Genomic DNA, 26,467 nt, shown 5'->3' with positions numbered 1-26,467 from the left:
AAACTTATGAAAGTGAAAATATTATCATTTTATTTTACTCACCCTAAAAATGTCATTCTCTGTTCTTCCTGGAGATGAATTCGCTCACAATTTCTGAATAGTCCAGAGTTGAGGAGATATCGTTCTCAATCAATAGCATGGCGAGTTTTTTAGCTTCCTGAATACGTGACTGTGTTACATGGTCAATAGAACTCCCTTCTAACAAACACTGTTCTAATTCAAGCCACTTTAACATGGAGTTGATGTGACTTTCACGGTTTTCATGTTTTGGTAACGGTTCCGATTGTTTTATGATTTCTCCAGCACAAAGACTAATTATCGTAGATTTTTTAGAAATCATTGTCACACGAAATTTGCACCTTCCTTAAAGTAATGAGCACTGTTTGGACTCTAAAAAAGTTATTTATGTTGAAAAAAAACAACTTTAAAATTACCTTACGAACTTCTCATGAACAAGATAATTTTTAGTCGACAAGCGACAGTAAATATCGTAGGACAGTAAATATCTAGAAGAGTGGGAATGAATGTAGAAGTAAATCGGAACCTTAGTAGAATGCATTTAGGGACTTTATTTTAATGCTAAGGGAACCAAACCTAACCTGCCTAACCTAACCATGAAAGCATATATTGAACAAAACCTTAAGTAATTGCTAAAACTCTGCAGTATGTGTTAACAGACGTACATCAAAATCAAACCATGTAAAAATTGCATTTGTAGCTGATGAAATCACAATAAAACAAAAGGAACTTGGGCCGAGAATAATCTACACGAAAAACAATAAACACAATTGTTAGAGATGGAATATACTAACCAACGTCTGTTCAAGTTCTCGCCATTTTTAATTATTCTCTGATAGTGAAAATTGCTAAAATGTCTACTCTGATCATCCTTTGGGTACTGTTTGTCACTCAGCAAAGGGCGCAATGGACCGTTGCGTACTATTTCGCAGTGCTGTTGATCACTTACAGGTAATATCCACTTAACTGGATCTTTGAAACTTGGTTCCGCTAAGTCTTTGCTTACTGACGAACAGGAACTCGAATTATCTTCTATAGCAGCAACACAATGTAATTCACTTACACTATGATCTATACCGGTTGAGACTAACTCATCTTCATGTATTTCATTAACATCACTTGCAACATTTTCCCCTGCATTTGTTTTCAGATATTTCATCAGTGAACCACATGAACTTTTATTCTGTTTTGTTATTTCAGCTTTTCTTTTTCTCTTAGACGCACCGGAAGGGAATTTTCTTCTCACATCGCAATCTCTACTGACATTACTGTAATATCACTACCGTAACACTAAACCAGGTGGAGAGTTAATAAAGCGAGCAACGCTAAGAACCGCTTGTTACCGTGCACAACATTCTGTGTGCATTGCTGTGTCTGGCTTCAAGGCTTCAAAATATGTCAGCAGTGAAGATCTTACAGTTACAACAATCGCAATAACGCTTGTGTTTAACAGAACTCCAAAAAAAAGAAAAATTGTTGTCTCTCTTGTTGTCGCCGTGCTACATAAGGTTTGGATTTCAATGCATTGCGACATCTACCGCTGTGGGTTGCAAGTTTGTAACAATAAGTAAGACTATTCTTTCGTTTGAGTTTCATGATATCAGAATTCAGATAAATATATAACACACTGCCGTAAAATCTTTCGTGAATTTAAATTTTTAGTAACCCTATGTGTGTGTGTGTGTGTGTGTGTGTTTCAAATTCCTTCGTCAAGCTTAAACCAAGCATACAGTTGGAGACAGAAACCAGCCCGTCTTATGTTCAAAGGTTTCCAACACTGCTTTCAAGAGCATAAAACGAATGAATAATAGACAGAGAATTGATAAAACGGAAAATTCTTTTATTCTTAGTTAGTTTTTAGAAATGTGGCTTCTCAAATGCTAAACATGTAACGTACTCAGTATTACTTTTATTGCCGGGCAAACAATATAACTTTTTCACATATTTTTCTCACTTCTAATTATTATATTTTTTTCTTATAAACCTGGGAGCACGAGGCCCTTTCAGGTGTAAGACACCGGGCAGTCGCTTACCTCGCCCATCCCTTGCTATGTCTCTGATCATAACTATACATCTAATGTAATTGCCCCCCCCCCCAATAGGTTTTCTCTGGCAATACAGCAAAATGGCATTTGGGGTTGTATATGGAAAGATGGTAAACAAATAAACATTAGAATCCCACGTTATTTTAGTGGGTGTTCCTACATTTACAATCTTCATGATTAGTTACAAGAATAAAAATATGAAACGCATGTATGCTAAGAACATAAAACACTTTTTAATTTTCAGACATTTTTTCCAAACTTCTTCAAAAAAAGTAAAGAACAACAATAAGTTTGTAAAACTGTCAAGCACAATTTTGGAGTTTTTATTGTAAAAGCTCAGGGTTTGTAGGGAGACAGATGTACCTGCATAGCCTGACACAGTTTCTTCATGTCTGGTTGTTCACTTGAAACTTTCAAATGGAGATTTGGCTCCAAATTTAGTCTATTATAGATTTCGAACGAGTGTTTTATTTCAAACAATGTGAATACATATAAGTGTGCAGTGACAAAATCAGACTTATTTTCCTGTTGAGTGTTGAAGTTATGTACTCTGCTCTACACACCTGTAGCAAAAATATTGTGGGTAGTCTCGACATTTCTGTTCTGAGCTGATTGCGTACACCCCTCAAGTCGTTCATGTACCAATGGCGGTATGAGTACCACAGTTTGAGAACCACTGTTCCGGAGTATTTAATAGGGCTGAACTGATACCGATACCAGTGAAAAGTATCAGTTGGAATTCATCTACCAATACTAGCTGATACCTTTAGTCTTTCACGGGGTGCAACTTTTTTTGTCTCATTATCCTGCAAATTATGAAAAATACACTTTTTTACTTTGCACAAATACTGTATTTTTTTGATTACATAACATCTATTTTAATATTCTAATGTAATTCTTGAATATTCTAAAGCAAATTTCTTGGTAAATTGATGCATAGGATATAATTGGAGAAGAATATTTATACACCAATATTGATCAACATTGTGAACAAATTTTAATTACTGCAATTATCAAGTATCGGTATCAGTGGGAATCGGTAGGTATCAGCTTAGCTTTCTTGCTTGCCCTCTTTCTCTGTGTTCAAAAACCTACTTTTAATGTACTACTAAAAAGAAAAACAATAAATTTCCCCGACACTTCAATGACTTTTCCAGAAAGATATTATAAAATATAAGTGCTCCAATGCTACGTACACACAAAAGTTCAACTTCAGTGTTACTTGCAAGTTAAAACACACTAATACTTACCAGATGGTCAAATCCTGCACTTAGTAATATATTCTCAGCCGTTGGATGCCATTCAATGTAGCCGACCCTCCTTTTGTGCCCGTGAAGATCTATCAACCACTCGTTTAAATGTGTTGATAAACCCCCGTCAGGAATATACCACAGTTTCACCTGAAAAGAATCATCAAAATTATTTTTCCACGCAAAATCTGGGATTGTAATTTTTCAACTTCTTCACATCTTTCTATAATTAGACGTAAGCAAGTTACAAATTGTTATCTGCGAAACACACTTGCAGAGGTTCTATTAATTGTATACAACAGTACCTACCTGATGCAAACAAATCCCAACCCACTACCAAACTAGCAAGGCACCAAAAGTTCAACAAGCACAACATCAAAACAGTTTCAGTCAGGTATACAGTACACACACTGAATGGCACCAAAATAAGAGAGAGACACGCAATTATGCATTTTCTGCATGATCTTAACATCGACAGTGGACAGGCGCATCAAGTTTGGCTCCCGCTGTTGCAACAACTTAAACCCACCACATGCATCGGACAAACTGGCTACACCAGCCCTCCTAGCAGCACACAGGGGAAACAACAAGACCTGGAAGCCAACCCAGCAGTGAAGCAACAAGTTCCCAAGCGGATGGTGGCAGAGGCCACCAAAATTAAACCTCTAAGTTTCGCAGATTAAAATTAGTAACTCGCTTATGTCTAATTATTATCAACCGCATATTTTATTTCCCTTAACATGAATCTCTTTCCTAAATGGAAAGCAACCATTCTAGAACATTGTAATCTAACCAGCAACAAGAAATGCTCAGTTTTTATTTGTTACTAGCAACTACATGATTTGCAATCAAGATATTTTGTAGCAGTTTCGGCATGTTGATGTCGATATGTATTTATCACAATGTTGCAATAGTAGCATTTAACAGGCAATGGCATTACGCATGATACAATCAATGGAATACCAAAACTTATGTTGACCGAATTTCCACTTATCCCGCTAAAACAAACAGCCCAACTTTCCTTTAGAACACACTGTAATTTTTTTAACTTACTTTAACTTGGATTTTAAAAATGACCTACCACATTGTGCTGGAACAGTCATGTTCTACTTGCCTTGAAACAGGCAATGTAAAAGATTGGTTCAAAACCCGGTAGAGGCACATAATCGTTTGGATCCTACTTTAAACTGTGGGTCCAGTCCCAGTTAGCCTATCTGTGCATAAAGTGGACTTAAAACAAAAGTCAAATACTATTAAAATAAAGCATACAACACAAATGCTTTAAAACCAGGCTTTATACGCATGCATAACTTGACAAACAGTGGTAATTCTCTTCAAGAAATTATTCACACAAAGCTATATAGAAAGGAAAATACTAAAGAAGAACTGACACCACTTTGAATTGATCTGATAATCTAATGAATTCTGACTAATACCAATTCACAAACACAGCGGCAATTCCAAATTGTTCACAATAGTTACAAATGTTACTATTTAAGTATTATACTATAGCTATAAAATAATCAGTATCCTTGTTTAAAAAAAAATATTGAAACTTTTTTTTACAATTTAGTATCACATGTGCTATAGTGGAACCACAAGCAAAGAAACCTGCACAGACCCTCGACTCCTGTGCACCCTACTCCCGCGAGGAGGGGAGGGGAGGGGAGGGGAGAGTGGACCATGCTCCTTATGGCCCGAGCAGAACGGAAGAAGGGAAAGCTGCACGGGGACTTTTCGTCCAAGGTTTTTTTCCTTGTGGTCGCTCTATAACATGATAATGTGAGAACTTCCTGAATAACAAAAAAAAATTGACTTTTACAGTATTTATTTTAGGGAGGGGGTTTCTGGAAAAAACCCTACTTGTCCCACTTGATCGAAGGTGCTACTTACTGTGCAGTCATCTGAACACGATGCAATGACGTTGTCGTTGAAAGGATTCCATTTGATGTCCAACACTGGACCTCTGTGTCCTGTTACTTTGCTTGCATTGAAGTCGATTCTCCCAGTCTACAAACAACAAGGAAAATAATTTAACGTGAATTCAACAACGTAGGCCAAAAATACATGATCCAGCTTCAGAGTACAAAACAGAAGGCATGTTGAAGTTATGTTCTCTTGTGTTTATTGTTATTTTTTATATATTTTTTTCACAAATTTCAAATCAATTTGACACAAATAAAAATATCTGTTAAATACATATTTGTGCTGCTACAATTCTGTTTTTAATCCTTCCAATTTTTCACATGGCAATCTTTCAATACTTGAATTGAGTGAGAACTCGATATCTCTTAAAATGATAAAGTGTTCAGGCACATGTAATAATAATATGCTCCATACTACTAATCAGTACATTGGCCCCACTTTAGACAAAAGCATTTTCCTTATCATTTTTCTAAACATTTATGGCACGACCATAATGTTATCGCGTGTAGTGAAAAATCGGATGCCATGCATGTCCCAAGGATGGAATGCTATTTTCGTAGCATAACCAATCAGAAACGAGCTCTAGGTCATGAGCGCAGATGCAATGGCGGCAGAGTGAGACGTAACAACGTATCACTTTACATTTTTAAAAGCCTATAACTATTCAACCAAAAGGAATAGCATTTTCTATAAAAGGTTTTAGGTACAAAGCAATGGCTCTGCCTAAGTACATTACTTTTCAGCACACCCTCGTACATACTTTATAGCATACACAGTGCATGTATGGAAGAATGTTTTAGTTGTTTCAATTGTGAACACCTTGCACTCACCATATATGCTGTAACTCTACAAAGTATAATACATACAGCACGAAGGGCACGTAATCGCAAGAGCTAACCACAATGGTCCATGAAATGCTTCCATGTAAAATACTCTCTGCTAAGAGATTTTTGGAAGCAAAAATGTTAAAGGAAATGCTTCCATCTAAAGCAGGCCTTATACCATTCTATTGAATTGATGATAGAATAATCATTATAACAAATGATTAGGATTTTAATCCATCATCATACAGCATTATCCGTTGCCGCCAAACACTGATGACATCGACCTTACTATTTGACACACACAGGAAAAGTACTACATGGAAATTTCAGTGAAAAATGCAGGCTTCACTAGATCTTGAACTCAGGTCTCTTGACACACCATGCCATTGCTCTACCAACTGAAGCGACAGGTCCTCTTGGGATTGCATTGGCACAGACAATTTCACACAGGTAAAACAGCAGCGAAAAATCAGGTAGAACCAGAGCTGGCTTGGTAGCTCAGTTGGTAGAACAATGGCACGGTATGTCAGAGACACAGGTTGGAGTTCTAGTTGAGCCTGCATTTTTGGCAGAAATTTCTACATAGTACATCTATGCACATCTAAAAGTAAAGTAATTTCCAATAATATATAGTATTTTTTGTAACTGCAATATATTTAACATGAGTAGTAAAAATGTGAAGAATAGGTAAAAGGTAAAGTGTTCCCCTGTGCATAGCACCACGCCATGAATTTTTACACAGGACTTCTAAAGCAACGAACAAAAGAAAAGGAGATGTCAAAGGACATTTTACAATATTTTGAAGAAGAATTAACATATATTTCCAGAATTATAATTTCCTCTTAAATACTGGTTTAATTATTATTTCTTATATTTGGATTTGCTTACACTGTAAAGTACACATTTCCTTACGAGCAAATATTTGGCCATGGTAATTAAAAGACATGAATTTGGAAGGTGTATTGAGGAAGATAACATGCTCTTACTAACATATTCACAGTTCCACACTTTCCTTTAAGGAATAATTTAGTAAAAGTATAGTAAATATTTAGTCTTGTAGTTTTACTGTAGAATATACGAGGGTCATTCGGAAAGTAACCGTCGTTTGACTGTAAATAAAAAACTGCATAGATACAACAAATTTTTACTTTACATCTGAAAGAAATAACTGCATAAAACTCGGCCGCCTGGAAACTCAACCAACCTGTCACAGCATTTTGAAGATTCTCATCGTCAGCGAAGTGCTGTGCCCCAAGCCACTTCCTGTGAGTGAACAGATGAAAATCAGAAGGAGCCAAGTCCAGGCTGTATGGGAGATGATAAAAAACGTCCCATTTGAATTGGCACAAAAGGTCTTGTGTTCGCCTAGCAGTGTGAAGGCGAGCGTTGTCATGCACGAACACAACTCCAGATGTCAGCAGACAGCGACGTTTGTTCTGGATGACTCTTCTCAGTTTCTGCAAACGGTTACAGTAAACTTCAGAAGTGATTGTCGTACCACGTTCACGATGAATGTCTGCAGCTTACAGATTTTTTGCCCAAATAAATCTTATCACTCTGCGTACCTCGCATTTGGCGGGATTTTCGATGGCAGCACACATTTTGTGAAGTTATAACCAGTACACGCGCGGCACTACGGATGCTCTCACTAGCATAACTGGAAGCTTACTTAATCACAGATTGCGCTCTCCCAACTAATACTACCGCGACGCCACAACGGCGGTTACTTTCCGAATGACCCTCGTACAAATTATATATTGGAAGAGAAGACTAAAACTTACCCTGTCAATAGGTAGAACCATAAACGCTCCCCCTCCAGCTACTTCTGTCACAATAGCAACAAACTTTGGGTTGACTGCACAAAAATTCGAGTCATGTGCATTTTTTGTTATTTTAATGTTTTCGTAACATTTTTCCTTCTTTGCAGGGTTGCCATACACATGACGGAATTTTGAACTCCGCACTCCTCGGAACGACAGCTGGAAGAAAACAAGCAAACATAAGCTTACAGTATATTTAAACTTCATAAGCATCAAATCCAAACATAAGCTTCCAACTCCAGCAATGAAGACAAAAAGTATGGGAAGGTGGGGGAGGGTGATAATTCTCTATCCCAATTGGATTCATTAAAATACATAGCACTAGAATTTTTTTTAGGTAAATAAATACATTCTTGTATTGAGATATAATGTGTAATTGAATGTACAAATTCTGAAATGATAACTAGAGCATAAATACAAAATTTTGTTTATCTAAAAACGCATTCTCCAAATTGTTTTATGTAAATTAATATTTCTTAAGTACAGTGAAACCCCAATTTTATGTTCTCTGATTTTACATTTTACACTCATTTTCAAGGTCCAAACATAGCAAACTGTTATAAAATTTTCCTCAATTTTGTTTTCCTGCATTTTAGGTTTTTTCGGTGTGGTCCTCTGAAAAACGTAAAATCAAGGTTCTACTGTACATGCTTATTTTGTCAAAAATTTTCACCAAAAATTTTATATTTGGTAAGGTTTTATCAATTTACCACAATATAAAGATGAAAATTGTAAATTTTAATGACAGTCACAAACTGAATTAATTTCATAGTAAATGAAGACCGTGACAACAATTCTTGGTTGTATTCCAATTCACTTGGGTATTCTGATTCATCATGTATATATGCAAGACTGGGTATAGCTTTTGTGTTGATATGGGACATACATAAAAATATGCCATGTAATGTGTTCTGTCAGCAGTGATCATGACACATCCAAGTCTTCCTTGGGGTCATGAGCTGCTTGAATAACAGTGACCAATCTTACAATGAAATATTCTAGGATCGAATCCTATCCTGGACATGGCTGCTTCATTGTATTCATTCTTTCACCTATTTATCGTTCATCCTCATCAATTTTTCTGATTCTTTTGTAGATTTGTGTAGGGTGTTTCGGTTCACTGATATCACTAAATATAGTTGATCATCCACAATTAAAAAAACGAACTATATTGGAACCAAAACCAGACAAATATATTCCACATGCAACAATAAAGAAAATAAGTAGGCCTGCATGAAACTACAGACTGTTCATATGTATGTATGCATAAAAAAAAAAAAAAGTAAAGTGTTCCCCTGTGCATAGCACCACGCCATGAAGGCGTATAGGGGGTGTGGGGGTAACGCCATGCATGTATATTTATAATACATTACAAAAATGTTACAATTTCAAATATATATTTTAGCATGTCGAAAATAAAATATGTATTCTATCTAATTATATGATTATTGTTTCATTCAATCTAGAATTGCCTTATAGTAGAGAGTTCTTCTGCAGATCTCAACTCTTGCAATAAACAGATGATGATAATAATACTTGTTTACCTGAGATTGTGCCGTTACTTGGAGGTTTGTCATGATACCCGTTTTCAGCACCATTGAATGAAGTGGTTTTTGCAAATGCTACAACTGAAATCAAAATACAAACATTCCAATAAATAAAAAGTGCTTTTACACATGGAAATAAAAATAACAAGCAAAACTCAAATTACATGTAAATAAAATAAATAAATAAATACCATAAAACAATAAGGTGTCTTTAAAAAAAACCCATTAAAATACACCATACTTTCATGCACTATAGAGTGCAAAATGGCCTAAAACGTCGATGCACCCAAAAAAATTAAATCAATCAACTTACATGCATTACAAAACAAATTATTCTAGCTAAATAATAAACTGTGCGAATGAAACTCATCTGCTAAGAGGAAATGTTTGGCGGCCACACAAGTTTCCGCAATAACTAATGTCTTTTGTCTGTTCAATGTCTCATTACCATGCTACGAACCACCAAAAAACTTTCATCATCAATGTATACATATATGCCGAACATTCATACATTTGGTACTGATAAACCTTGCAACTTGATAATCAAAATATGTGCATGGCCTTCCTAATAGGTAGTATAGTAAAGTATGTAATGATAGAATCACTACAAGATCCTTTCTTCTTATTATTTTTTATGTATGTTTAATATTACTTTATTTAGTGACAGCTATACTTCTTTTTTATGCAGTTTCCAATGTAACCTCTTACTAGGGCTGGCCTACGTGACGGTGAAAGCCAGCCGGCAGAAAGCTGTTAGTTTTAAAATCTTGTCTTTTCAACCTGAGGGTGGTTGAAAAAAGTTCCGTTTACTGTTTCCCCCCCCCCCCCCGAATCGCCTATATAAGGGAACCGATTGAGTAACGGGGGGTTTCTTGGGCACGAGGGGAGACCTTTGGAAGGTGTCGTCCTAATTGCGAACACTTCCTGCCTGAACAGGAATATACTAGAAGGGGTGCGTCCTAATTGCGAACACATTTTTCTGCCTCGTGACCTACAACTTTCTCTCACACTTCCCGAGACCTTTTTAACTCTTTTTAAAAGAGACTCAGTGACCTGTGGGTCCTGTTGAAACAGTTCCACATATCGTTTGGCAGTAAGGGATATTTGAGAAACCGGTCCACAAAATAGACTAAGAACTTCACGAGGTTTTCATTACGAGGAGCTTGCTCGTAAATATGAAGCCATCTTTCTTCATGATCTGCTAGTTTTAGAAAAACTAAAGACGCACACATACGGATGCTCCTCCTTATTTCTTCATCTTCTTTGTAAGATGTTGTCATGCCAATTTCTTGAACTTTCCTCCAAAGACTTTGTGTAAAACGGAAAAAAGAACCGTGAATGTTAATCGTGGTTAAAACCTCTTTTAAAGCAGAAATAGGAGCAGCCTCGAAGTCAATGTTCACCATTTCAGGGTTCCACTCTGATATTTCCTCTCAAGATTAATCGAAACAATCGCAAAGACTAGAGGTACAACATTTACTTCTAAATTCGTACATCCCAAGTCTGCATGTATGGTATTATATAAAAAAAAACTGGGTAGCATAGCCTTTGAACATTCCATTCCATAAAAAAAAAAAGTGTTTGGGTCTTCAAAGTCTCTCTTCCTTTGGTGCTGGCCAAGGCCAGAATTCTCGTGTCTTACCCTTAGAAGTTTTGAAAAACAGGTTTTCAGTTCTGTGTGTTCGCAATTAGGATGTGGAAATACTTCTCAGTTTCATGTGCTCGCAATTAGGACGATTCAGGCGCTGTTCGCATTTAGGATGCAACCCTTTGGAAGGTTCTATCGGTGCCGGTAGAGCGGCGGGGCTAGTCAATTGGCTAGCGGTCACGGATCAACCATTTTCTTACATCGAAATACGTACATCGATAAGTCCACGCAATTTTTCTTTATTCGTTTGGTGAAAAGTTAACGCTTAGTTTTCGGTTTTCGTATTATTCTTAGAGAATCCGAGGGGATTAAGGGACGCGTTTAATTACAAGTATATGTCTATCCGTTGGTAACAAGCCAAGTACTTTGTTGCGCAAAAATATTAGTTTCAATTTGTAGATTCAACACTGTCAAGGTGTCCGGTTTTTATTTAATCTGGGATTAAAGGGACTGTGTCAGGGTGGAATAGGAATCGTATCAGTTTTGTTTTTATATTTTTTCAAGAACAGCGCATAATTAATTGTTGTAATTTCATTCAAGTTTAGTCTATTTTTGCGTGGCAACTTTCATTATAATCAAGAAAGGGAGGGAATTAGAGAAACATGTCATGTATGGTGACAAGCTAGATACATTTTATAACTAGTACTGCTGGTCTAGGCCAGCGCACGAACCTCTCATATATAATATATATATATATTACAGTGTTTCAATTAAAGAGGATCCTGTCATTTCTTATGTGGGGGTTATTTCATATGTAATTCTTTGTACATATTTAATCAATGAAATAAATAGTATTTTTATATATTTTTAAACTGAACGTCTGATCTATCATTCAAGTTAAAAGAACGAGTTTTCCCTAATATCCATGGTTAAGAATATGGTAGTTATTCTATGTATTTTAATTCGATTGAGCCGTTTTTGTTAGTTTTTTTAAGTGTTATGCTAATTATTTTGCCTGGGGAAATAACGAAAATAAGTAACAGGTCTAGTCAAGGCAGGTTACTCTCCCCAGAAGAGAAATAGAGCATAACAAGTAATATAACCGAAACTTTAGGACTCCCGGTCTCGTCTCGTCAGGATTTTGCACATGTGTGTTTCAATCCCGGCCTCATCTAGATTATTGAAAAACTGCTTTGGTGTCAATACCATCAGTGAGGGGGGAGGGGAAACGGGGGTGGTATCCCCCAGATAGCAACATTTTTGCAAACATCCCTCCTACTGTCTCACTGCCACCATGTTAAAACATAAGCAGCTAGACCCAAGGCTCGACTAAACATCCCTCCAGCTAGTAATTTCCACTTCACGAGCAGGGCAACATCCCCAGTGACCCCTTATTTCATAGAAACGCATGTTTTGTCACTATCGCTAATTTTCTAGTTCGTCCAATCTTTCTTCTCTACAAAAACGGTTAAGAATAAATGGCATTCCATTCAGTGTATATCTAGCGAGCTCATTACACACAATTTCCCTCTGTTTATATTTTAAAAAGGAGAAAATTTGCCATGTCCAATGCATTTTGCATTATTTGATGTTTATGTAAATATTTTAATATTAACTATATTTAATTTTAATACAGCACGTCATTTCAGTAGTTTAATTCGCTGCTGTAGTAACCAGAGTAAAAAAAAGACAGCACCAGGTTAACGAAAGTAAAGCGTTCGGTTTCGTAAAAATTTCCATTTTGAACCCTGGTTCCAGCTATTCCCGAAATTTTGAGATTAAAAAAAACAGTAAAGAACTCGGAAAAAACTACCTTAAAATAACCCCGAACCACAATTTTTGTCTTAAGAGTGAAAAGCTCCAAAAATACGAAATGTTTTATTGTTTATCCCTTCTCCTACTCTCCACCTTCACAATTCCACCCGCCACCGCAAAAATCCAGCGTACGCCAAGTCCTACCGTAATACTACTTCTACCACCACTACTACTTCTACTACTACTAATAATAATATTAATAATGCACTTTATCAACAATAGAAATTAGCCCTCGGAATTTTGACTTGATAGATGGTCAACATACATGTCTGATTTAGCTGATGCCAACTGCACAATCTCAGAGACTAGAACAAGGAAACTTCCAACTTTTCGTTTCATTTGATAACTATCAGTGCGGCTGGGAAAAACAGTCTCCGTCTTGGTTGTAACAATAATGAAGGAAGGGAAAGAACTTCGATCGTATCTGGCCGACAACTGCCAGGGAGTCTCAAAGACATTACGCGCTGCTTTACGCAGACTTCCTACTGGATTACTTAAATATATTGCACAGACTTTCCCCGTCGCTTAATTTCACTTCCGATGTCCGTGGGTCTTGGAATTTATAGAACCTGATTCTTGTGAGAAGTTATTCTCAGATGAATGTGATTAACCAAGTAGAACATAAAATCCACATTTTCCGGCATATATTCCTAACATTTGACAAATATTTACGTATGCATTTGGGGGGGGGATCTGAACACTAGTTAGCAAAGGAACAGATTGCGGGGAGGGGGGAATAATGGTGCGTGCGCGCATATATATGTTTATGTCCAACTTATCCTCTCCACTTTATTTCAAGTCGGTGCTACTGACCATAATGGTCATTATAATGCAGTGCCTGTTCAAAGTGGTGGCAAACTGCGTCACACATTATCGTTTAATCCAAAGATTATGTCATACGTGACGCTTGCTTTCTTTGATTTGATTTTTTCGCTTTCGCTGTGTACGTTTTCCCCTTCACGATGATACAAACAGTTGGGCACCGAATAAAGGTGAAGAACGGCATTTTGGCAACGCTAACCGCACCATCGATCTCTGTGGCCTGAGCATGGGGTGTGTAGTGCCCATCAATTTCATGATATCATCACTCATCCTCATCTTTGCGAATAGCCAAAAGTGGATGAAATAATAATTAATAACCCGTGGCGCAACGGGTCATCCAATCCAGGGCCCGTGTCTACCTATCGATTGTCGGCTTCACTCTCACCTGATCTTACTCAAGGTGGGAGATCATTCAAACAGTTACGGGGTGACGTGTGGTCAGTACGACGTTGACGGTTCTCATGACCGGAAAAGCGACGGTAAATAACAAAATTCAAATTAAAGTGCAGATAACTTATTGAGATACACAATGGGGATCGTTGTCTGATTTGCGTTATTTGTAGTGCAAAAACCTCTGCATTTGTTTTAATAATGCATCTACAATATTACCATCTGGTGGCAAGATGACACTATGTTAAGTTTTGTCTAATCTCGCTCGGTACCAACTCTATTATTCGCAAAACAACACAAACACGAAAACTTGACGGGCGCCATGAGTTTTAGTAAAGCTTTTTATAAAATACACTAATGCTGGTAACAGAACATTTGCGACAACAATGAAGCACGTCAATGCGTGTTTCATTAATCGTGGGTCCAATTAGAGAGAATCAGCAGCCCTGCTTCAATTAGACGACACTAATTAACAGACTGAGGAGGGCGACAATGGCTTTTTGGTTCAGTGTGTCGCAAAAGACACTTTGAAACGAGCAGCGTGCCATTTAATCAGTATGCTTAGGGAGCGGAACCGCTTAAAACACAAAGAACAGTGTACCTTTGTTGTTTTGCCGTGTTGTTGCGAAAGGCCACCGAGTATTATTTTGCAATGGAAAAAATGCAATTCAAACCAACACAACTCTCAAATTATTTAGCTACCAAATATGCACTTTATCACATTACAACTAAATTGCTATCGCAGTAAAAATGTATATTTTTCCTTTGTAATTCTTATGGGGAAATACCCACTGTCAAGACACGGGGCAGTAAACGAAGTCATTACAACTGAAAAAGATAAAATCACCTGAAAAAAACAGCAAAGAGGAAAAAATGCTAACATGCAGTGGCGCCAAGTTAAGTGGACCCGTGGTACCAGGGTTGTTAAGGTCTAGGGATTTTAAATAAATTCAATTCCGGTCCAGGAGAGAAAATCAGCAAGTGTAAATGGGTTCTGGACCGTAAAGAACCGTTTTATCTGTAAAGCATCTTAATTCGGTCCAGGAACCTTTTTTCTAAATGAATTTAAATACGGTGCGGGAACCTTTTTGCCCAACCAATTTAAGTACGGTCCAGGAACCCCCCCCTTTTTTTTTGGCCGAATCAGTTTAAATAGGATCCAAGTTTCGTATTGAAATGAAACAATACGGAATTTGGATCGAATACGGACCTGACGATAAACAATTAATTATCCACTTGCAGTGGTCGGAAGTAGAGCGCTACTTGTAGCTACCTACAAAATCCGTAGCTGTAACGGTAGCGAAGCTACAAAATTCCTGTAGTGGTAGCGAAATTTCGCTACAGTTAAATTTCTTCTCAGCATTTTGGGGCGAAATATTTTGAATGTGACAAGAGCGTAAAGCAAAATTGACAATAACGCTTACTTTTGCAGGAGGTTCATAAAGACGTCTATTACATAGAAATACAGATAATCTAGATTATAAATACCTTGATATCGCAGATTATAGATATCCACGTAATTTATTTTATTAGTACCAGAATAATTATAATATGAATATATTCCGGCAAACAGCTGTTTTTTTTAGCTGCATCTCTATTTTGGGAAGCAACATGCCTTGTTTGCGGCACCCCTGAAAAAAAAAAATACCTCGTTTGCGCCACCCCCGGAACATATCGTGTTGATATCCATGGTGTAAGAGGCAGCAAAGTGTCATTAATTAATGTGTAACACAAAACTTGCAGTGCAAAAACGAGCGATCCATTTTCCACTAGAATGACATAGCAATAGTGCCAGCAATCAATGACTCAGTACGTTAACCATTTTCAGGATATAGGATCTCACCAGCAATACATTATTGTTACAAGAACGATAGACATGAACTTTCTGGAATTACAATTATTTTCGTCATAATATTTGTTCACAAATTTTCAAATTACAATGTGTTTAGATCACTCGAATTTACAAGTTAGTTTCCTCAATATATTTCTGTTTCGCTTGCTAATCATCACAATGAGGATGAATGTTTTATTTAGTAATTCTCTTATCTAGAGTCGCTTTCTGCCATTTTTGGCTAATTGTGAGAATGAGGAAGAATAATGAGCAGTGTGGGGAATGGAGGAGGATCCCATCCTTCAGGCATCTTTTCTAGATTTTATTTTGAGTCCACTTTATGCACAGATAAGCTCATCGAAACTGGTTCTGAACCACCAACTCAACATTTATTCTCAAGGAAAATGTGTTGATATAAGAAATGTAAATAATCCTACCAAATTTTATTTGTGTATAGTTGTAATCATTAATTTTGGTATCATCCTAATTGCAATATTCATATATCAAAATTGAATTGATGTGTCGCTTACAAAAGGTACGATATTATCAAACACTATAGTAAAAATAAGTAATTAAAGTAACACTGCTATCAAAATTATCGAATGATGAGAATCATGATTATAAATAAGTTAATCTATTTTCCAGTAAGTACAACTGTCATGCTAGGGGCTTCTTTGGAATATCCATAGGGTTTTGAGTTTCTTTATGCAGAAGCAGCGGAAAAGTAGCGAGTAGCACACACGAGTAGCGTAGCGAGCTATTTTTTGGCAGCTGTAGCGAAACTACATTTTGGAAGAGTAGCTGTAGCTTTTTCCAGAATGAATTTCAATCCGGTCCAGGAACTTTCTTCAGGAACAATTTAAATACGGTCCAGGAACCCTTTTTCAATGTAACAATACGCAACTTGGACCGAATTCAAATTGTGCGAGGAAAAAGGTTCCGGTCCAACAGCAGAACCCAATAGAACCCATTAGAATTTATGGATTCCTGGACCTTTAACAACCCTGCGTGGTACCCGAGGATTTATGAGATTTTTTGGCGAACTTATAACTCAAATGTTTGAACCCACCCAATGTTATTGAAATGTTGGCGTCCCTGCTAACATGGGTACTAAAAGAAGGATGAAGAATAAAAAAGCAACAGAACAACGAAAGAAGAAAAGGATAATTTTCAAAAAGGGCCCTAAAATTAAAAGTACTAAAAAACGGAAAGAAACATTTAAAAAAAAATGTATCCGTCTAGAAAATGTAACATTGAAATAAAATTTTCATACTGAAATCTGGAAAATAAGTTCGCATCATGAAATTGCTCTATACGAAGTGAAAAGGGCAAAAAAGGGCTTATGAAAGCACAGAAGAATATAACCCATACAAAAAAAAAGCAATTTATTTCCAGAACAGGCAGACGACCTAAAAAGTACGTCATTGATGTTGAAAATTCTGAGCGCAGAATCGCTTGGAGACCTAAAAATTTGGGGGGACCCCTTGCCCCCGCTAATGGTGGTGGGGGGGGGGTATAACCATCTCTTTTGGTTCAGCTTTCCTTTTAAAAAAAGTCAGCTACATGATAAAAATGGAAAAAATTAGGAATGCTAAAAAATGAAGCTACAATTCCTTCCCCTTTTGTGACCAAGTTCCCCTTATAAAAAAATTGGGTAGCCACTGTAAGAGTCACCAAGAAAAGAATATAAACAGTAAACCCTTCTAGGTTAAAAAAAAATCCTACGGTGCTATGATTATCGCAAGCGCAAGCAAGCACGAGTCTTCTGTTGAACAGAAGAAAATCGCGTCCAATTGGCCGTTACGCCGCAATAAACCACTAAACAAAGTCGTTTACACCCACGCAAACATACAAAATACTACAGCTCCAATTGTCAAGACACTAGTTCCAGCGATAAACACAACCCTTCCACTTGGATAGCATCTAATTCCCACGCCATCTTGACAAGACAACTCCCGCGCGTGGGACAACCAGCGCCTCCCACGGCAGGAGCAGAACAGCTACCGAACAGTGTCGCGACAGAAGACGGCAAGGTCGTGCCCCGCCCACAATGACACATATGTAAACAGGATACCGGCAATATGGCGCGATGACACAGCATGTAAACGCAGGCATCGGCCTTCGATGACAAGTGATACAAAGTTTCAATGGAGGATTTTAAAGAAATAACTCCTTTAAATAAAAAATTCATACCTCACAGACAGAGCTCTATATGACATTAATCAATTGTAAATTAGATTGGATACAAATGTCAAATATACAAAGCTGACGATATCGATACCCATAAAAAATGGGTCAACGGATGAATAAAGATTATAATTATGATTATTATAGGGAGTATAAGTGCCTGCGTGCGTGCGTGTGCGTGCGTGTGCGTGTGTGTGTGTGTGTGTGTGAAGGGATCACGAAACTTTCGGGTTCTAATAAGATTTATAATACTTCGAAATTGCAAATTTTATTTTGTAATTATTATTATTATTATTATTACAACAGGTATTTGGTTACCACAGCATCAGCACAGGGCAGAATTTCAAATTATCCGATATCCGTTTCTGATGCAATGGATAATATGGATATACGAATATCAGGTTAATTTGGATATCCGGATAATCCGTATGTGCAGATCAATATTTACTTTTTGAAGCTCAGTAACTTATTTGAGTAAGAATGGTTTCTGAAATTAAGGAAATAATTACCAAATGAAGGTTCGACATACAAAAAGGTAAAGGTAAAGTGTTCCCCTGTGCTTAGCACCACGCCATGAAGGCATATAGGGGGTGTGGGGGTAACGCCCCACACTCTCTTGATCCGGTCGTGAGTGGGGGTGATGTGATCAGCATCACGCCCCTGACCGCCTTTACCCCCCAGGGTTTCCCCCAGGTACCCATGTTATTCGACGCTGGGTAGGCGCCGGGGCCGCTACCACCGTTAGAAAAGTTCCCGGATTTGAACCGGCCGGGGATCGAACCCGGGACCTTTAGCATGGTAGTCAGACGCGTTACCGACTGAGCCACCGCGGCCACAAGTGTTAACATTTAAAGAATGTGCTGAGAATCCGTAAAACGGACGAACGAAGACATTGGATGACGGAGTTGCGAAGCCTCACGGAAGAAATACGATCGATTGATTTGATTTGATGTTCCAAGTCTACTTTGTGCACAGTAAGGCTAATCGGGACTGGACATACAGTTTAAAGTGGGATCCTAACCACTATATGCCTCCACCGGGTATCGAACCCGGGACCCCTTTATTACAAGGCGACGACGCTTTGGTGGCGTTGGTTCACACGACCGTCACAAGATCATGGTAACACCAGAAGAGGCCTCGAATGTAAGAAATATTTTGTAATTACACGAGCTTCTAATCGAAATGCACATTTTACACAATTAAAACGTGCCTTCTCGCAATATTCACTACGTTCTCCAACCGTCTCTCAAGTAACTTTTTAGCTGCCGATGCTAATGTCCAAAAAAAAACCTGGCCACACCCACCCACTTGATCGCACGCAATGCCCCGCGAGGCGAGAGATTACGTCGCCACTTTCACGCACCTTGACCTTGAATTTTGAGCAGCGCTATTTAAAAAGACGTGAATTTCTTTGCCTCCGGGAAATGCCTCTTGCTTGCAGTTCCTTCAGAAAAGGCAATGCTCTGAACCCGGTGGCTGTTTCGGGTGGCCGGCACGGTTTCAATAAAGTTATATTTCTAGGCTGTTTGGGAAAAATCATTTTAACAGCAGACATTTTCTACACGTTTATTCTCATAGTAGAAAATATTACAGATAAGATATATATATTGGATCGTCACTGTTCAGAATCTGTGCACATGCCACATGGGCGTCGCCAGAAATTGTTCCGGGGGGGGGGGGGGTAGTGCAAATGATAAAAGTTGAATAACTGAAAAATAATAAGTATTATTACCATGGTTATAAATGTTATTATACAATAATAAATATTATAAACTTTTTTCGAAATAATAATAATTATTATTATTATATAAATGTTCTTGACCTTGTCATCATCACCTGGACTGAGCAAAACAAGATCTAAAACTTCTAAACTTTTATATGCAATATAAAACTTCTCCAATATATATGCTTGAAGCGTATGGACTTGTGGAGTCATCAATGGTTGCAACTACGCGTACAATACATTTCGTCGTGGCATCTGATCGACTTTTAAAAAAAGTACCGGTCCACGGTCTCAAGAAAGTTGAGAGCTACTGGTGTTTGTTTTCAGTGAATACTCCAGATTTCAAAATAATCTGCGCAGGAGATTAACTGTGCGTAATCGCAGCTCCAACTCCTACGAGTGTGTGCGTGGAGGGAGGAGAACATCACAAATTATGTTGCTTTCCTGCTTCATCCACAAACACTATCTCCCCCACCCGCGAAAGAAGTGGGAATTTGTTTGGTATCGTTAGGGGGAACATTCAACCAGTTGGGGGAACCTTCTGTAGATAACAAGCTCTCCCATTACGTTGTGGCTTCCCTTGCAATTCGGCGCTTTGCTGACGACATGCTTCCTCATGGAAAAAATGAGTTGTCTCTAAAACAGCACGACAGAGAAGGTCTGCAGAAACACTGAAATCATGACCGTAAATAAAGGAGGGTTTTGTAAACATTTTGCACTAATTGTATAATCAAATAAACAATCATTTCATTACATTACTTGAAAGGATTTTGAAAAAATATATATATTTTATGATTTGGATGGTCACATATTCTTAAATTACAATAATATTTTCTTCATAACCTAAGCATGTTTCAGAATTTGTTACGGAAAAAATATACTGGAACTGAATTGCATGTAGTCTCAAAAAATGAAAATTCAGACATACAGTAAAACCTCGTCAATCCGGACTAATGCGGGGAGGGGGGGATAAGTTTAGTGAATAATAGAGAAATCAGGTTATTTACCATTTAATCCAAAGAATAAATGGATCCACAGCTTCCAAAACTTATATTTTCTTTGTGAGAGGTCACAGAATATAAACTTTAAGAGTAAAATTTAACACTAACTGTAAACGATTGTGTAAAAGTTAATAACAAAATACAATAACTATGATTTTCAGTACACTAACTGTACAAAATATAAGAAAAATAATGGACAACAATTGTGCTAGATTTTCACTGATACATTTATGTAATAATAAATTTGGATTGAAATTGGTATATTTTAAATAACTTATAATAGTTATTATTGTACAATAACAATAATTATTACTGTCATTATTATTTGTACTAATCAAGTGTTATCTATGGCCTGGACCCCTCTACAAATATTTCTAGCAACGCCCGTGCTGATAAGGGATGAACCCTCCCCGAAATAAAATTCTGGCTACGGGCCTGGTTCCCTACATCTGTGTGTTGCGTCCGAGGTCACTGCTAGGGAACAGGCTAACACTTTTTCCACCTTTCACTTTTAGCTGCTTGTTATCCTAAAACGGCAGAAGTCGACTATGAAGCATGAGAAATAAACAACTGACGAAAGCAATAGAGCAAATGGTGAAAGTTCCGCACGTAACATACTAATAAACCAGCAGAGAGAAAAAAAACGCACGCATGAGAAAGTGATTACCCTCCATCTCGCCGTGAGACAACATTATTAAAAAAAAAATTAATTGCTTGTCATTTTGACTACCATTGGCATTTCGACGTCCCATTTTTCCTTTTAATTTTCCCGTCGATATTCTCTAACGAAGAAATAAAAAGAAATGCTTCATTCAAGTTCAAAGCCAGAATCCAACTTTCACAGCATTTGCATACAGTTCGTGAACTAATTCCGGCGTCTTCCGACATTCACTCTCTGAATAAGAAGACTGTAATGAAGGTAAAAAAGGTTGTCCTTTCATTATCAGTGTTGCCAATCTGTGGAGAGTTTTACCCAAATCTAGTAGTTGGTAATCATAGTTGTCAAAATTGTGTCAGCGGGACAAGCAAACTTAAATAAATGCCCCTTTTCGCTCAACTAAACATTTTTGTGTGGTGGTAGAGGTATGTTTGCGCCTTAAAATGCGAATGGTTTTAAGTGCACTTATGCACAAGAAGGCTAATAGGAATTGGAACTACAGTTTAAAGTGGGATACGCACCATTTGGGTCTCCACCGGGTATCGGACCCGGGGCACCTCGATTACAAGGCAATGACGTAACCACTACGCCATCGGGCAGGCCGAGGGAATGCATGTAGCGAACCAAAGATAAATGTTCATCTGTGAGCGGCCCCATATTGTCAGCAGTGTCAAATGGTGCATCAAACAAGGGGCAAATACATTCATGTTAAATATATAATTTAAGAAGCAAGAAAATATACTTCTTTTGGTAATCGGGCACATGTACATATATTTTCGCATGTAAACTGTAACTTTGTAACCCTATCTCAAAATAATGAAAGGCCGAGGATGTATTTATGGGGGGGGGGGGGTCCGGACCCCTCCTGAAAGACTTACAAAGTACTAAAATTCAATAATAAAAATGTACTTATTTAGCATTTGCTTGCATAATGGAGGATTATTTCTGTCGAACTTATTGCAAGGCAAGGATTATATTCGGATAACACGACTTTTAGTTCAGTAGCAAGAAGATTTATGCACACTACTATTTATAATAATATGCATTAAATTTTAAGCAGGAACTTTACTTTTCGTCAAAAGAATCTAACATCCCTTCTTGTTTTTTCAATAAATATTCTATTCTATATCCATACATTACTTTTTCCAGGGCAGTTGTTTTTATTCAAATTTTGGCGACCTTTACTATACTAAGCAAAATAATGAATACGTACTGTTATCACTATTCTTATACCGTATTTTTACCTATTCATGCAATAAAAATAGATTAACTAGTTTGCACATTTTAATTAATATTGTTTAATTTATTTATTTATATTATTATGAAACACTTGGTTCGGACCGCCCAAATATATTTTTAGATACGTGCCTGTGAAAGACTATTGTAAATTTGTTTTGAACCATCCTTGATCCATAGCTAAACCACCAAAACCCGACCACAATTTCTTGCTTAATCCTTGCAGCTTTTACTGCAACTGAAAAAAAAAGTAAATACGTTTTTTTCGGACCTGATTTCTTGGTAAACCTGATCAGCCAACCATCAGAAAGTCGACACACAAAATGCGGAGAAATTTAATAAATTCACGAATTTGAGATTTCCCTGTTTGCGTGCAACCTCTTCCGACCTAATCGAATCTTAACGCATCATCGGTTGCCACGGTAAACAAACCCACCGTCCTGGTTTCCAGATCGGGCCGACCACTTTCTACTAGCCTCAATACAGATTCACTTTTGATGATGTTGAAAGTGGGGCGGGGAAGATAAGTAACGAAAATAAAGGGTTAAACTGCACCTTAAAAGTCTGCAATCATCGTACGGTGAGGTCATCACTAGTATTTTTATTGATGATATTCAACTTTAGAACGCAGTAACAATCCGAAAACATGAATCGTAGAATTCATGGAAATCATAATTTATTTCATTATGATCATGGAATGGTATGCACAATCCAAAACACATACAGCAGAATTCTCCTACACGGATATTGCACTTCACTAAGTGACTTTCGTTGTTTCTAATACTTTAGAAGATTAATTTCTTCCAACGTCATGTTTATTTTGCAAGAAAATTAAACTCTTCGAAACATTTTTTTTCGATATTTATATTATCATCTCATAACGTGAATATTTATGTCAGTAGTTTCATCTCAAGAAAGACGATGAATTATAAAATTATAAATGTCTTCCAATACTGAAATAGGCCACTACAAACAACGCAAATTGCTGCCGTTCCCACGAAAAAAAAAAGAAATAATGCGAATCATATGGAGATAAACTCGTAATCAAGAAGTAAATTTATGCAGTAAACGTCCACTCACATGAATAAAATAACAATTATATAATGTACTAATATTTTTATCGTATGTATATATATATATATATATATATATATATATATATATACACACACACACACACACACACATACATATATATATTACATGTAGTGTTATCGGGCTATTCAATGTGACTGCCCCCCCCCCAGTCACTTTTCCCTGGCGCCGTCACTGGTGTGTGTGTGTATATATATACTATACTGTGTTATGTATCATGTACTGCAAATTTCTTTTCTACATCATATTTTCAAAACTAGAGACCATTTTAAATGTGGTATCGGTCTGAAAATTGACACATTTTGTTACTGTTAATATTAACATAACCAGTACTCGAAGTGAGGGAGGGTGTTGGATCGAATCGTACCATCCCTGTACGGTAACCAATAGCTTGATTTCGTTACCGAACAGGGGTAAGTTATCTTCACCCTATCTGCCATTCCCACTTGCTCAGTCAGAAGTGTGTAAATCTAAAACATGGGTTTTCCAATTTATTATTAAATGATAAGCTAAGTATTTCACACCTGGCCCCTTCAGGGCCGTCTCTACCATCAAGTGTTACAATTATGGGGGCGGGGGGGGGGGGGGGTTACATCCCTAGGTTCTGATCCCCGCGCTCATGATGGAACACTACGGAATGGCAACATAAAGACGTCTTGCTCAAGTTCAAGAACTGATTCTACATATCAGTTTTTGTTACCTGTATGGAAATAAATAAGCAACACAAAGTGAAAATGAGAATATAATGTTGACGTTAACCCAAATCGAAAGGTATAGCAGAGGCAGAAGTTCTTAGAATGCGTGGTCCTTCCAGCAAACACGACGGCCTGCATAGAACCCGTAGACTTTCTGCACCAGAAGGCAAAAATCACGAAAAAGGAAGTAACGTGCAGTGCAAACAGTCACGCACGCCGATGAGCCAGTGGGATAATTACTTGGTAAACAAAATGAGCTCAACAGAGAAAGAGAATAAGTGTTTAAGTAAACCTCCTTCCGGAAAGAGATACGCCCATAAAAATTAAACCTCCCGACAGGCGTTACCCACGCAAATTACCAGATGAGTGTCAACGCTTCCAACCATGCCGACAAGTCGCTATATTCCAAACAGGTTGACTGCATCCGTCAGTCTATAGGTATACAAAGTGGGTAAGGAAGGTAGAGTCAACGCCTTTTTTTCATTCGTTTCTATTCTATATCCTGTGTTGCATTCAGAAATGAAATTCTGTTGATAACAAGAATATATAACAAAGTTTGTAAAATGCTATGAAAACTTATAAAAATGAACGAATATATATATATATATATATATATATATATATATATATATATATTACAGGGGTAGACAAAAATAAATTTATTCAAGCGCCGGACCCCTTTTCTCAGGAAACTGCTTTTCAATTTATTTTTTAGTTTATGCAAATACGGGCTAAGGAAGCCATGAATCCAACTAAGATAATCTATGAAATGTGATCTTAAAACATTTAAATTATTACTATAAGATTGCATTTAAAGTAATTACTTCTTGCAATCATAACAGCATGTATAACCATGCAGAACATTTCTAATATATGGCCAACTCTACCATATTGTTGCAGATTTTAAAATTCGGCTAGCAACAGTGAAAAAAATATAATGGCATGTTTATTATTGTGATTTAATGATACACGCTTAACAGAAAAAACACAAACATAAAAAAAACACAGTGCTCGTTATTAAAAAAAATAGTTATGGAAATTTTCATAAGCGAATCCGAAATATTGAAAAAAAAGATATATTATTTAGTTCAGGGGCCATGGCGACAGGCCGCCCTCTATTTTCAACCACTGCCTCCCCCCCCCCCCCCCGTCTCCATGTTGATTCATACAAGCAAATGGTGTTATAAGCAACTCCCTACCCATTCCCAAACTCTAGCAAGCATTAGGAATGGACGATATCGGAAATTTGATATCGCGATATATCGTCACAGACGATAGGATACGGTATTTTCTGCATATCGTGATATCGGCGATATATCGTATCCACGATATATATCGCCAAATTTTCGTGACGATATGTAGTCTCCATGATATATATCGACAAAATGTGACGATATATCGCTGACACGATATATACAGCTAAAACATCGTGACGATACATCGCCGACACGATATATATCGCCAAAATATCGTGACGATATATATCGTCAAAATATCATGCCGATATGTAGTCTAGTTCATATCGCCTGGACGATATTACTGAATGAACACTAGCAAGCATCCCGTCCCTGCAAGCAACCTAAAAAATTTCACTTCAATTCGTGGATAGCTTTCGATAAAAGAAGAACACGACAGTCGAATAAAGATACGTGCGTCAGTTTCGATTACCAATATTCTAAAAATGAGAGCATCTAGGGGCAGTAAATCTGAAATTCACTGAGAACAAGATTCCTTTAAGGCTCTATCTTTTTAGTACGTCTTAATGCGCCGGAAGCAGCAGTAAGTTACACGCCGAAGGCTGGGCGGTATTCCTCCACCACACTCCGGTGAGCACGCAGCCAAGCATACGTCACTAAACATGGCGCCCTACACAACAGAGGCCCCTGTTAACAAAAGGAAAACACGATGGCAACAACGACCACGAGATGTACGTTTTGAAGATTTTTTCACATACGTAACAACCAAATTCTTACACCAAGCAAAAGTTGCCCAAACA

At 37.4% G+C, this 26,467-nt stretch overlaps 1 protein-coding gene across 4 annotated transcripts in view; it reads right to left on the bottom strand.

Annotated features, from left to right (window-relative positions):
• Nucleotides 1-26,467, bottom strand: part of LOC145992070 (coronin-2B-like) — a 165,045-nt gene that overhangs the window by 42,527 nt on the left and 96,051 nt on the right. For 3 of the 4 annotated variants that reach the window (XM_083128256.1, XM_083128287.1, XM_083128267.1), the window contains exons 2-5: nt 9,428-9,511; nt 7,845-8,042; nt 5,207-5,323; nt 3,314-3,463 (exon numbers count right to left, since the gene is read on the bottom strand). In XM_083128256.1, the coding sequence (XP_082984382.1) occupies nt 3,314-3,463; nt 5,207-5,323; nt 7,845-8,042; nt 9,428-9,481 (519 nt within the window). In that variant the 5' untranslated portion in view covers nt 9,482-9,511. The remainder of the gene's footprint in view (nt 1-3,313; nt 3,464-5,206; nt 5,324-7,844; nt 8,043-9,427; nt 9,512-26,467) is intronic. The other variant, XM_083128278.1, reaches the window with a different exon arrangement.

The sequence above is a fragment of the Lepisma saccharinum genome, chromosome 1, assembly GCF_977018435.1.
Source record: "Lepisma saccharinum chromosome 1, izLepSacc3.1, whole genome shotgun sequence".
Classification (NCBI taxonomy): domain Eukaryota; kingdom Metazoa; phylum Arthropoda; class Insecta; order Zygentoma; family Lepismatidae; genus Lepisma; species Lepisma saccharinum.
Note: the sequence above shows the minus strand (reverse complement) of the source record. Positions and strands in the feature narration are given on the sequence as shown.